This window comes from Rhinolophus hipposideros (assembly GCF_964194185.1).
Source record: "Rhinolophus hipposideros genome assembly, chromosome: 15".
NCBI lineage: Eukaryota > Metazoa > Chordata > Mammalia > Chiroptera > Rhinolophidae > Rhinolophus > Rhinolophus hipposideros.
The window spans coordinates 36,255,124-36,270,310 of NC_138061.1; the positions used below are offsets into that span (position 1 = coordinate 36,255,124).

At 33.0% G+C, this 15,187-nt stretch overlaps 1 protein-coding gene across 3 annotated transcripts in view; it reads right to left on the reverse strand.

The window, feature by feature from the left end:
- The window catches only part of PCDH15 (protocadherin related 15), an 822,425-nt gene that overhangs the window by 173,687 nt on the left and 633,551 nt on the right, over window positions 1-15,187 (reverse strand). For all 3 annotated transcript variants that reach the window (XR_013995038.1, XM_081075408.1, XM_081075407.1), the window contains exon 19: window positions 10,232-10,360. Coding sequence is in view for 2 of the 3 variants with exons in the window: in XM_081075408.1 (XP_080931534.1) it covers window positions 10,232-10,360 (129 nt within the window). In the remaining variant the exon portion in view is untranslated. The remainder of the gene's footprint in view (window positions 1-10,231; window positions 10,361-15,187) is intronic.

A 15,187-nucleotide genomic window follows, 5' to 3' on the forward strand; every position in this document is an offset into this window, starting at 1 on the left:
AAGTTTGTTCATCTGTCCAGTTATAATGGCCGGCTTCATAAAAGCTGAACATGTCAATATATTAAGATTTGAATGTAAGTAGCAAGCTTCTACAACTAATTGGTAATTCGTGCAACATGGTCAGCCATTTTTATGAAGGCATAAAATACAATATTTTGAAATATATACATAATACAAGGCTATGGTTCATAACAGAGATGGCTGAATCAAGATTAAAAGAAACCTCAATTTAAGTCTCAAATTAGTGTACAAAAATGTCACTGCTGCTGCCAATACTATTACAATCACACTAGATATTAGAGTTCTTATTATGCTTGGGTGATTACGATTTCTCTCTTTTAAGCCTTAGGGAGGTTTATAAACCAGACCTATTTTCTCCATATTTTAGGTGAGAAAACTGAGTTTCAGGTAGATTATAATTTTCCCAAAGTCATAGAGTTGCGAGAAGACATAGCTAAATTTGAACTTCAGACTGTCTAATGCTGAGGTCAGGGCTCATCTCCTGAATATTAGGCTGCCTCCAATTCTAAATATAAGTTCTTTAGTATTTCACAGCTCTATACAATTCATACTGCCACTTGGCAGTTACACAGTTTTGGTAAAGAATTCACCTCTTAGAGTCTTCAGGTATACAAATATTTGTTTCTACCACATCAGATTTTGTGGGAATTGAGTGGGCTGATACCCATAGAACACTTGGAACAATATTTGGCATGTAGCAAACAATCAATATATGTTAATTAATAATACTAACACACACACACACACACACACACACACACACACACATATATATATTAATTTACACTTATAACCATGGCTAAATGCTCACAGATCTATGTGGAATCTAGATAATCTCTCAAAAATTCATTTAGCACTCATTCATTGCCATCTGTTTATTTTCAGTAAATCCTAACAATGTCCTAGATATTCTTCTCACCCACTCTTATTTCAAAAACTGACAGTACGCCGAATACAGGAAGAAAATAAAATCATGAAAGATAAGATGCTACTGTTCTAAAATATGTTCTCTAAATATTATTATCTATGGCATCTTTTAAAAATAAAAATTGAAAATACCAAATGCTCCACATTAATTCTGTAGATTTTATGCAATTGTAAATTATTCTGGAGCTCATGGGATTTGTGAATTATAACTGAGTGGCAATCAAAGAGAAAAATAAAAGCAAACTTGCTTGGAAAAGTCAACTCAATTTATATAACTGAAGAAACTCTGTTGGGCTATGTTAATTTATTAAGTTCTTCCTGTGAATGAGGTTATTATTTCAATGCATGAATATTGATTTTTAGTTTCTTCAACACCAAGACTACTTGTGATATTTAGTGAGACCATGATTTGAATGTAAAGTTTGCTAGGTATGACTATTTCTACCTGAAACGCATGTCCCATTAAGCAGAGGAAGGTATCGTCAAATAATGCAGAATTTCAGAAGGGGAAGTTAGGTGTATATTTCTTTTTTGGAAAATAAAAAACAAAATCCTTATTTGAAAGGATAAGAAAATCATTGTTTTTTTCCTATTTTTGTATTATTTCTATTTTCCCTTTCTTTTCTTTACCCCTCCCCTCCCCTCCCAAGTCTTCTTCACCTTGTGCCTCCTCTATTTTTCATATCAGCATTAATTTTTCCATGTTTCAAGAGAAAAGTCCTGCAAAGCAGAAATTGTTCACAACCACACACACACACACACACACACACACACACACACACACGGCACATATAAATAGTTTAAATGAAGTATATATTTTAAATGGATAAATGGATAATACAATCATAAATACATAACCGAATAGGCTGGTAGCATGTCTGTTATTGTTTTCCTCTATGTAATCTAATACCTGGGAATATCCTTCATTAGTATTTCCTTGTCTCCCAGGTGGTAAATATTTTTGCCCTGTACCTACATTAACTTCAATTAGTCTTTGCATTAACACTGCTTTTTAAATAACTCTATGTGTACTGTTCTACATGCTAAAATTCTATAAGTAGATAGATACCCAATATCAAAACTTTTCCTTTGTTTATCAAGAAAACTTATTTACTTGTGGTTATGTGTAAATATGTATGTTTAGATGTTGACCTTTATTATATCTCTTTTCTTTCTACAGCATTTATCAATTTGGTGTAAAAATTTACTTTTTGATAATTAATTCATTAGGTCTAATTTAGTTTAGCATCTTCTAAGGGTTAACTATTGGACTGGGTAGTGAGGTTTCTAAGATTAATATGACAGTCTCTGATTTCAAGAAATTTGAATTAAATAAATGTATTTTAGTAAGTACTATCAAAAAGTTGTACACAGTATAATACAGAGCCATTAATAGGGAACACTTGACACACAGAAGCGTTCAGAAAAGGTTTTCTGGAAAAGATTATGTATGACTGGAATTATCAAGGATGCATTATCTAAATAAAAAATGGAGAAAGAAGAAATAAAGGCAGGGGGCATGAGCAGAGGCAAAGAGACATGGAAAAATTCTGAAAACATCTATTGGTAATTACAAGCAGGTTATTATTACTGGAGGTAAAATTGTAAAACTAGTAATGGGAGGTGTGCTTTGCTTCTTGCATTGTGGAATATCTCCTATCGTTGAACTATGCTTGTTAGAGACATCATTTCAGCAGTTGCACCTAGGATAATTATTAGTGGTCAAGACTCGTGTAAGGATAACCAATTGAGGGGCTATTAACAATAGGTCAGGTGAGAAATGATGAGAGTCTGACTATGGTTGTTTGGTGAGAGGAGAGACTCTGAGAACAACTTGAAAATTATCAAGCTTGGTGATTGACTGGATATGGACAGAGAGGGAGAAAGAGGAGACTGAGACGGCTCCTCAGCACTTGTCTCGGGGTGTGATTAACCACATGCACAAAGCAGGAGAAGGAACCCTTTCTGCTGAAGGTGAAAAAAGGGGTTCAATATTACATATGTTGAGTTTGAGGCGCCTAGAGGACATACAAGTGGCTTTGTTTTACAGATTACTTATTTGAGGCTGTAACTTGAATGAGCAGAGGGGCTGAACATATATAGCTATGGGCGACGTCAGCATCCAAGTGAAATTAAAACAGTGGGCTTTAGTGTGAGTGGAATTTCCCGAAAGGAATGTATATAATCAGAAGAACAACTGAGAAGGTTCTTCCAAAATTCAAAGTTTGTTTTGGAGATTTGGGATATGTTTATTACATAGATTGTGGTGATGTCAATACAAGTGTATACATATGTCCAAACTCAAACTCACCAAATTGTATATGTTAATTGTGTGTATTTTTTGTATACCAATTATGTCTCAGTAAAGCTTAAAAAAAATAATACAGTATATATATGTATACATATACACTGTATTATAGTATATATATTATAGTATATATTACAGTATATATTATAGTATATATACTGTATTATTCCATATATATATATATATATATATATATATATATATATATATATTTAAGGAGCAAACAGATAAAGAGAAGACAGAAGAATCAAGCATTTTTAAACATGAACACTAGGCACAAGCAGGTACTAGGTTCTCAGAAGGAAGAAGGGATCCATTTAAAATGCAGTAGTGAATTTACTCAGATTAAAGTAATACTTAGCGATGAAGTAGGCATTGATGACCATGAAGTTTGGGGTCAATGTCATTCATTGCACATCTGGGATTATGCAACTATGAATATTTATACACACACAAATGCATGCACAAGGACATGCATTTTTTTTTTTTTTTTTTAATAACAGCGGATAGTAAGACTAAAATCTGCCAGCAGGGTAGGTCCCGAGTAACTATTGCAAAAACACACGCATAAAATTTTCTAATTCATTTATGAACTGCTAACTAAATATTTGAAAGATCATCAAATTTCAAAAATATTCACAAGCAATAGATAAATCTCCATTATAAATATTTTTGGGTAGCAGCACTAAAATAAATTTTTCAAATTGGGTGGACTTTTGTTTGTTTGTTTAGTCTAACCAGTACCGTGTTTGCATTATACAGTTTGACTTAAAAAGAGAACCCATAAAATTCCCCACTTGTGACACACTTAAAAAAAAAGTACCCTGTTTTCTCAAAAATAAGACCTAGCCAGACCATCAGCTCTAATGTGTTTTCTGAAGTAAAAATTAATATAAGATTGGGTACTACATTATATTATATTATATCATATTTTATTGTACTATAGTATATTATATAAGACCTGATCCTATATTAGAGTAAAATAAGACCGGGTCTTATATTAATTTTTGCTCCAAAAGATGCATTAGAGCTGATTGTCCAGCTTGGTCTTATTTTCTGGGAAACATTGTATTATAGTTTTAGGCAATGTTGAAAGTCATGCTGAGCAACGAAAAATAAATAAGACACCATAAAACTCCCTATCTTCTTTTCATTTTTAGAACCCCATACAGAGAGATGACAACATTAATTAATCAGACACAGACCACTGAGGGTCAGATTTATTTTGCTTAATATTAAATTATCTAGTTGAAGGAAATATCAATTTCTTAAATGGTATTACCCCTACCCTTCTAAACACTGCAGTTCACTAATGATTTTAAAACGGCTTTAAGGGTTTCAAACTAAATCACTACCACTTCATCAACTGTAGCTGAGAATTAGCATGCAGGTATCACACTGGGAATACATTTGTGTTTCAGGTTAAAGAAATTCAGCCTCTTTTGTTTTAGGCCTGGGCAAACATTTTGTTGACTCAGGGCTCCATTTTTGTTACTTAGAGCTAAAATAAAGTCAGTTCAGCGTAGAATTTCTACAAGGTATTAATGGGAAGTTGGCTGACAAGTAGCTCAGTTTATATTATTTAAACTTAACAGGCAATGCTGTTTCCTAGCATGCCTTCTCTGAAGCATCAGTGCAGGCATTCATATCCAGGGCTACTCTGAAGACAGAGATGAAGATGGAGGAGAATTCAATCCCCTAAGAAACTATTCGAGATGCCACCACGAAGCGTAGAAACCTTTGGTATAAGCTCCAAGCTTTCTTCCCTCCATTGCTCTCCCCTAAACTTCCACTTACCCAAAATACACACTCATAGCGATGCATTGAAGCACCGATGTGACAAGTGTGCCAAAGTGAAAACACTGCCTCAATTCTCCTTGATGCTAATTCTGTTAGAGAAGTACAAAGATGTTCTCTTTATGACCCTGTGTCTGAGACATTGTTTACTGAAATATATCTTCCTTTATATCTCACTCCCCAACACAGACACAAGATTGAATTCATCAGACATTTGATGAGAAACAAATGAAAATGATACACTTTATATTGAATTAAGTGTCATGATTCCCCACTTCTGAAAACCCAGGATTCACAATGGCACTAAACTTATTCACCTGACTCTTATACATTAGGATGAATTATTCCCCGCAGGTCCTTCGGTTTTAAGAATAAATGGAATTTGGGAGACACAGCCAAACAATTTACCAAACTTGTTTAAAATGACATAATCCCAATGATATGCCCAGCTTTACCCACAACTATTTACCGTATTTAACGATAAGTAAAGTAATACATACATACATACATATACAACATAAATTTAAAAAATATCTTCTCTGTTGCATATAATCTTTCTCATTTTCTGCTGGGGATCTGCATTCCCAGGGACGCAGGGATCAACACAGATTTCTGTAGCTGCTGGTATAAGGCCTGTTATATCTGTGCCCACTCTATAAAGATGAACTACTGGCATGCTTGTGGTTCAGAGTCAGAAGTATGCTTACAGACTCTCTAGATTCTATCTCCTGTGAAATATTGTGAAGGGCACAAACAAAATATTGCACTCACAGGTAAAGTGTTTGTATCAGCAGCTATTTCATTAGGCCTTCTTGGCCTTCCCCATCTGACCTCAACATATTATTAATCAATTTTCCAGAACTCCTCTACACAAACATTCCGATATTGTCAGACTATGTCTTGTATCACATCTGTCTGGTATCTTTATTCCCTTTCTGTTTCTTCAGTTTATAAACTCACTAATTTGTCAACGTTCTGGGGATTGATTCATTTTCCCACGAACCCTGACATAGCAAACTTAATCCTCTGTGGTGTTTCTCATTCCTTTCAGTGAATAATTGGTATACACATTTGACACTTGACCTTGACACAGAGTCCATTTTTACTGTGTACTGTGTTTTGTTCTGCATATATTTCCCCCCCAACTATACTGCTATTGCAAGTGCTTTGAGAATATGGAGAGAATTCTCAAATTTAAGTGTTGTACGCTATACCTATGTACAGTAAGTTCTAAGTTTAAAAATTACCAGCTTGTAGTTTAATTTTTAATATGCTGATAATACTATTTTGTTCTGTATAATTTATAAATGTTGCTTCATACGTATTCCTTATCTAATAAAGTTTCATACTACAAAACTACCTTAATGAAAAATAAATCATTTAGTATTTGAATCCAAGTATTGGATCATTCATACTAAAACATCATTAGAAGAAAAATTCAAAGTTGATAACACAAATTCAGTAAAATAACTGACCATACATAATTTGATATTAAGTGTATCTTAATAGTTTTGGTGATAATTAAAATTAAATTTTATAAGCATAGCATGAGTCATTCAGTGAAATTAATGTATTATATCATTATCATTAGGCAGCAACAGGAGACCATTTTGATGTATCAACATTCTATTCTGTGAACACTACAATTTCTCTGGCACTGTGCAGACTCAGTTGGATGCACCTGCCTTAGATGATTTTCTCTTTCTTGGTACTTTCAAACGCATTTCAGGTTTTAAGAAAATATGATTGCCTAAAGACCAGGACAATTACTACATTACCAAAGTATGAGTCTAAGTTCTATATTTCAATTTTTAATGTTGAAATAAACTAACGTGACCATGTCTTATCAAACTTAAGAGGATAAGAAAAATTAAACTGAGTGCTATAATTCCTTCAAAGACAAAGAACCACTAGGAAAAGTGGCAAAAATAAGTTAAAAGAAAAATAAGATTAAATAAAGCTTAATCATCATATTAATGTCTACTTATGTGCTAATAGCTGGATATTCCATATGGGTTTTATCTCTCCAATGCTCAGTAAATTAAGAGAAATTGGAAATATAATTTTCCTAAATGGTTTCAATACCTGTTTATTTTACCTGAGTAGTTGATAAACATAACTAAATTAATTTTCCAGTTTTCATCTATGTGGCATCCTAGAGTGACAACTGCAATGTAATTTAATTATCATTGTGATTAGACTATTATATTAGTTCAAGCCTCATATGTCTGGGCTATTATAATTGCCTACTTACTCAGCTTTCTGGATCTAGAATATCCCATTATAATCTACTCAGGAGTAATTTTATAAAATAAAACTTATATAATGTCACACTTCAGAGCCTACAGGGATTCCCCCATCTCCTTCTACAACATACAGAGTAATGTTTATGATATGGCACATCTTATTTACTGTAATTAGGACGTGTCACATGCTTTCATTTGTCTATGCTTTAATTCATGCAATTACGTTTCCCTAGACAGTTTACCACCCCTCCCAATTTCTTTTTCACCAGTATTCACTCTTCCTACTCAAATTAGTATTGCCTCCTTTCTATATTTTCTGCTCAGGCCCCTCTTATAGATTTTATCACCTTGTTTGCTTGGTATAACAGAAGCTGTCAATGCCCCATTCATATCCCTCAGAGGATGCATGGTTAACTTCCTATCTATTAGCTTCTGCACTCTGAATGAATGCTCTTATATCAGAATTGCAGAGAGCTGGCTGCTTACTTGCACGGAAGGCAGGAAGTGATAAAAATGTGCCCCCTCTGCATCAAGGGTTATCAAGAACTCTCAGGATATAGTGTATGAATTTGTAAGATCCATTATTTCTTAGGATCAACAGTTCTGGAAAATGTGTTTTGCTCCATTTCCCAGAAGTTGCCCTTGGGATTAAGCTCCAGTCCTTTTAATGAGATGGTTAGTAGAAATCCTTTTATTGGTTGCCATCTCTTTTCTGCATCACTTCCTACTTTCCTTTAGTATTGCTTGAACTTCTCAAAAAACTATTTATACCTGAAACTTTTTATCCGGGTTTTTTTCTTGTAGAATCTACAGTTGAACTTTTGACACCGCAGGCATTTGGAGGGGTTGTGGAGTTGAATGGCTTGCTGGCCACGCGACATCAAGACCCCTGGCATGTTGTAACACCACAATTACCAAGACTCTTGTCATGAATTGGAATTACATAAAGGCAAAACAGGATGTATGCCTGATGCATTCTCTCCAGGATTTGAGAGAGACAGTGATAATGATCATGATAATGACTGTGGAGTTGGTATTTGTTATAAGTATTATCCAAACTCAAAGGGGAAAAACAAACAAACAAACAAAAATAAAACAACAAAAAAACAAACAAAATAGCCCAGGGGCTCAAACTAGCCAATCCAAATGTCAAGGAATGGTGTGAAAGTCAGAAGGTCTCTAAGACAGCATTTAATTTAGCTTAATGTTCTCTAGGTGCATCCATATTGTTGCAAATGGTAAGACGTCATTCTTCTTCATGGCTGCATACACTAAAGCTGAAACTGAAGAATAATGAATCAACTACAGTTTGATATATATATATCAAACGTGCATACATATATATGCACGTATATGTGTGTGTGTATATATATATATATATATATATATATACACATATATATACATTTTTTTTTTACAAGAAGTGGAGTACAGCATTAGGAATAGAGGCAGTGGAAATGTAATGGCTGTGTGCGATGTCAGAGGTGTAGTAGACGGGGGAGGAGGGTTATCACTGTGTGAGGGATAAAAATGATAAATGTCTATTACATTGTTCTGTATACCTGAAGCTAAAAAAAAAGACAGTGTTTAAAACCCTCTCTTTTTACAGCCAGAGAGAAGATTGGACTGGAAACCAGACGCTTTGATTGTAAAAGGAGCTGACTTGTAGAGAAGGCTTACTTCAAAGCACCAGCAAACCTTCTATTCAAAACTCAAGGCTCTAACAGGAAAGAAGTAGGATCCTGAAACCTGGACTCAAGACACCTGGGTGGCTTATCCCTTGCTAGAGGAGAAGTCTTCCTTGCCTGGAAATCACATAGATGCTTCCTTTAAGATACTGCAAAATATGTAGATCTTCCTCAAAATTTGTCCTCATATTTTGGTTACTAGACTGTTAACATTCAAGACCACCATGGACTAGCTGAGGAACTACTGTCTCTGCTTAAAAAAAGAAAGGGAGGGGGTATTTTTTTTTTTTTTCATCAAAAGAACTATAGAAGCTAGCTTGTATGTCCAGTTAAGAATCAGGAGAACATATCTACAAAGGAGTGTTGAGTATGCTGGGCAAAGATTGTCTGTGAAATTTAAGTAAGATGCAGAGTAGATCCTAAATACATGTTTATTGCAGTGTACACCTGAAACTGAAGCTGAATAATAATGAATGTCAACTATAATTTACTATATCTATAGTCAAAAGATGTGGATTACAGCATAGGGAATTAACTCAGTGGAACCGTAACAGCTATGTACGATGTCAGAGGGATAGTAGACTGGGGGAGAGGGGTTATCACTTTGTGAGGGGGTGTAAATGTCTAACGATTACATTGTTTTGTACACCTGAAACTAATAAAATAAATGAATAAACTATATAACCAAGGAAAAAATAAAACAAAATAAAAAAAGATGTTTATATACCAAATGAATTTACATCTAAACATTTGTATTTTGAGGTATGCATTTCCAAATTTAGACTTAATGGTATAGCTAATAACGTATTTCTTTAACAATACTTTACTATTATTCTGGAAAATAAAAATAAACCAGGAGTGCCAAAATATGTATATGAGCACACATGACGTGTATTCATCTATTCTTATCAGTATATATTGAGTATTACAATTTTAATACAGTTGTTCCTTTCTTAAAATGTGTACATATATATATTTTCGGCACCATTTGTATATTAAATGAAAAAGAATACCCACAAATGAATAAATGATTAGAGTACACAATGGACATAAAATGTAAACCAACAAGCTTAATAAATTAAATCTAAATGGACATTATGATTTAAAAAAATAATCTTGAAGCTACACAGCACAGTGATTGAGAATGAATGCACTTTATTATACACTAGCCCTAAACCCGAGTGCTCTCGCTGATTGTTTTCAACAATTCTGAGGCATCATCATTTAACACATATTCTACTTACCGTTACTTGACAAACAAAAGCATTGGCTTCTTCTTCCACCACAGACACATTTCTCGGCAGATAGGGATCAAACATTGGAGCATTGTCATTGACATCTGACACCACCACATTTACCGTGGCGGTTGAGGTCTTAAAGGGAAAAAAAAAAAAAGATTAAAGGAGTTATTTTTACTTTGATGTTAGGTAATTGTTCATTGTGGCATTTGTCTATCTGAAAAACATCTCGTTACTATCCACTTTCCTTACTTTTACAAAAAAGAAAGCAAAACGAAAAAGAAGAGGAAAGTTGCCATTTTCAAACACTTCGAACAACAGATGTAAAAAGGAAATGATGGCATTAAAGGGCAAACATCTTCCTGAAAATGTCAAGTATTTCCTGAAGGCTTACTTTTAGAAGTGATTTTACATTAACTTGGTCACATGTTATGGGTGGCAATCTTTTGTTTATACAAACATGCACCCTTTATTTTTCTGAAACGTAACATTTCTGTAGTTTTTACAATTTGTAGTTTTTCACTGTTTAAAAATAAAACTAGTACATTATAAAATTGCACTGTATATCAAATGGGTTTTTCAGGTAAGCAAATGCTACCAGAAAACATTGCATTGATAATTTTCTAGGTTCACATTTAAACCAAGAATTCGAGGACCATATACACCACTAATTAAATGATCACCTTATGATTATACAGCCTAAGGAAATGGTGAGTAACCTACCAGTAGTATGTGCTACCTTATTAAAAGGTAAACCCCTGTCTTGCTGCAAACAGAGAATAGTATGTAGGTCATTGACTTTTGCACAAAGAACATGTTCATATGCGACCAAGCTGGAAACTGCTCTCTCTAATGAAAGCATGAGTACAGCACATGCCCTCCACCTAGCTCTGTCTCAATGTGGGGCAGATCACAGAAGGCTGAGGCCAAAATTAGAGAAAGAAAGGATCCTAGGCTGGAATATAAAAAATCCATTATGTCATAGTAAATATTTAATAACACATAAATACAAATAGGAGGAAACTCAGATGAAACTGCACAAGAGAATTACCCGATATTTGTTTTTTTTTTTTTAAAGATAAGCATATTTGACCTAATTTATAAGAAATGGGAGTGAAAGTCTAAAAAGTTCATCACTAAGAGGGAGTTAATGTGAAGTGATTTTGCAGCATCATGGGTCTGAGAAGTCAAAACCTGGACTTCCCAGCCTACCAAGAAGAAGAAGGCCTGGTAAATTTCCCATCCTTTCTGTGGGGATCAATGAAGTTCTATACTGTTGACTATTGGTGTATGAGGTCTAGACCGGTCCTTACTTAGATTAAAATCCAACATTTAAACTCTAATTGAAGTAAAATGATCTGCCCCTATTTTAACACAAGCAAAAGTCAATCCTCTTTTGATAAATATAACAAAATATATAACAAAAATATAACAAAAACTAATATCATAAAATTCTTTTTTTCATATACAATGTTCAGCAGTCATTTAAATATTATCATATGTAGCAGGAAATTCTTGGGTATTGATAATGGCTTATCTATTTGTGAAAATTCAAATAGCTATTCAGAATGATTTGTATGTATTCCTATATTTAAAAGCCCAATGAAATTTTATGTAAAGACATGTCAAAGACGATGAAAACAGTGTTGTATACTCACTACCTGGAAACAATCTAAATGACCATCAATAGCATATCGTTATATAGGTCGTGCTTTATACATACAATGGGATAATAATATATACTACTGAGAATAAACACACTACTGTTAAAAGTCATAACATGGGTGAATTTCATGAACATAAGATTGCTGTAAGTACATGCTGTAAATTTCTTACAACATAGTACATAATGTATGATTCCAAGTAGGTAACTTCTAATGTTAGGGAAAACCTCTCCATTGTGATAGAAGTCCAGATAGGAGTAATTTTTATATAGAAGGTGGAATAGGGACTGTTGTGTTCATAAGGCTGGACTTCTGAGGTCTAATTTATTTCTGTTTCTTGTTCTGAGTGTTCACAATGTGAAAATTCATTAAGCTGCATGCTTATGGATCGTGAACTCTTCTGTATGCATATTTCCATGAAATCATTTAATTTAAAATATGCATGCACATAAATGTGTATAGATACATGTATGCTAAAATATATAAATTCAAATGTTATCTGATTAGATGAAATACAGATAGTTTTATTTTTTCCTTTTAATTTTCATATTTCCCAAAATTTCTCCAAGAAGGCTACATTGCTTTTATAACAAAATATAGTTTAACAAATGGTATTTCTTCAATAGTTGAGTTAGTTAAAACCAGTAAAAAGATGTATTTTTATAGCAGCAGTAGTTCTCAACTTGCCTGAGGGTGGACAGATATTAAAATGGACAGCCTCAAGCACCAACATTTAAGAGTTGCCACATTAGAGTTTACTCACTTTCCTTCAAGCTGCTTGACCTTCTCTATGTTAGCCTCTCTGTATTTCCCTGTCAATTAACTTTATTGGTCTTCACCCTATTCTTTAAAATTCCCATTCTATCGTAGTGAATTCTATATGGAATATTTACGTTTCTGGTCTAAATGTAAAGTAATAAACACACACACATAGCTTATCTATTTCTTCAAAGGTTGACTGAAGACCATTTGCATCCGAATCACTTGGTTAATAATTAAAAATGCAAATGTACCCCTACATTCACTGCAGCATTACTCATGGTAGCCAAGACATGGAAAAAAACAAAGTGTCCAAAAAAAAACAAAGTATCAAATAGATGATAAAGAAAATGTGGTACATATACACAATGAAATTATCACTCTACCATAAGATGAAATACTGCCAATTGTGACAATACCATGTTTCCCCCAAAATAAGACCTAAATAGACAACCAGCTCTAATGTGTCTTTTGGAGGAAAAATTAAAATAGTCTTATACTTTTTTTCATAATTTTTGTTCCAAAAGACACATTAGAATTGATTGTCTGGCTAGGTCTTATTTTTGGGGAAACATGGTCTGGATGGATCTTGAGATTATCATGCTAAGCGAAATAAGTTAGACAGAAAAAATTGGGAAACATGACTTCACTCATATGTGGGATATGAAACTTAAAGAAACAAATTAACAAGACAAACAAGGGAACTAAAACTCATAGACGCAGACAATAGTTTAGTGGTTACAAAAGGGTAAGGGGGGTGAGGTAGAAGAGGGTAAAGGGGGTCAAATATATGGTGATGGAAGGATAACTGATTCTGGGTGGTAAACACATCATGCAATATACAGATGATGTATTATAGAAATGTACACTTGAAATCTATATAATTTTACTAACCAGTGTCACACCAATAAATTTAATAAATTAAAAAAAAGGAAATTTCAGGGCTACATATTAGACCTATTGACTCTATTCTTTTAAATCTATTGAAATAGTCACAGATTATTTACTTGTATGGCACATCATGGATTTATTTGGATTGGTTCAGAAAGATGTCAATAATCAGTTGTTTTTTTATGTTTTTTAAATTTTTAATCCTTTTTATTAAATTTATTGGGGTGACATTAGTTAATACAATTATATAGGTTTCAAGTTTTCAATTCTATAATACATCATCTGCATATTGCATTGTGTGTTCACCACCCAAAAAATATGGATGTTGCCTTATAGGATGTTTTTGTCTTTTACTGTGTTTTCCCGAAAATAAGACCTAGCCGGACAATCAGCTCTAATGCATCTGATTAAGATAAGACCCAATCTTATATTTTTTAAAACAATTTTTGCTCCAAAAGATGCATTAGAACTGATTGTCCAGTTAGATCTTATTTTCAGGGAATGATGGTATCAAGAAGAGATTCTCGGTTAAGTTTAAATATTAGGAAATCTACTCAGATCATTTTAATTAAAGTAGATTATCAAAACAGTATATTAGCACATTTCCACAATTGATTTTAAAAATCAATTTATAGTATGGCAATTAAGTAAAAAAGATAAGCTATCAAACTAACAAACCTAACAAAAGAAAAGCTACATGTTTCCTATCTAGAGAATTTGTCTTATTGCTTATTTTCTCAAAAGTTCTATCAACTTAAAATTGTATTCCCTGAAAAAAATAGCATTTTAGTATTAGATATAAATTATCACTATTATGATCATTACTTTAATTATAATATGTCATAGATCTTATTTAGTTTTAAATCATGAATAAATTCTAACAATACATATTTCATTTTCAACAATGCAAGTAGAAATGTCTGTTACAGCAGGCAATTTCACTACGCATTTAGTTATATAAACTGGTATGCCTCTAAAATAAGTACATTGTTATAGAATCTTTGATTTGGGATAGTATAAAAAATGTCAGTTGCAATGTCACAGTCAAAAAAATTGATGTACATTTACCTACAAAAATATATTTTTTAATACATGAGAACATACTTGAACTAAAAGTTTTTTGTAGTCTTCTTTTATTTTACATTATATACTTTTTGAACTTATGCTAATTTCTTAAATTGTTGAAAATTTAGTCTAACTAGAAGTTATATAGAATATTCAAAATAGATTCATTTTCCTGTTGTGGAAGAAAAATTATGATGATTTTTGATTAATATGGGTCTAAATTAATATACATACTCATAAACTGACAAACAGAAAAATGTATGTATATGACATACAACTGAGAAATAGAGAATGGATATGATGTAGCCGTCTTCTTTGTCAATGTGGCAATGTATCCAGATACATTACAGATACAATGTATCCAGATATGTATTTGTGTGAGTCTGTGTGTTTGTGTGTGTGTGTATGTGTGTGTGTGTGTGTGTGTGTTTGTGTGTGTGTGTATATATGTGTGTGTATATGTGTGTGTGTGTGTGTGTGTGTGTGTGTGTATAGTACCAAAAAATATGTATACAAAAAATGTATACATATTTTGAGACAGGAAAAACCTAATAAAATTGTAATACTCAATATATACTGATCT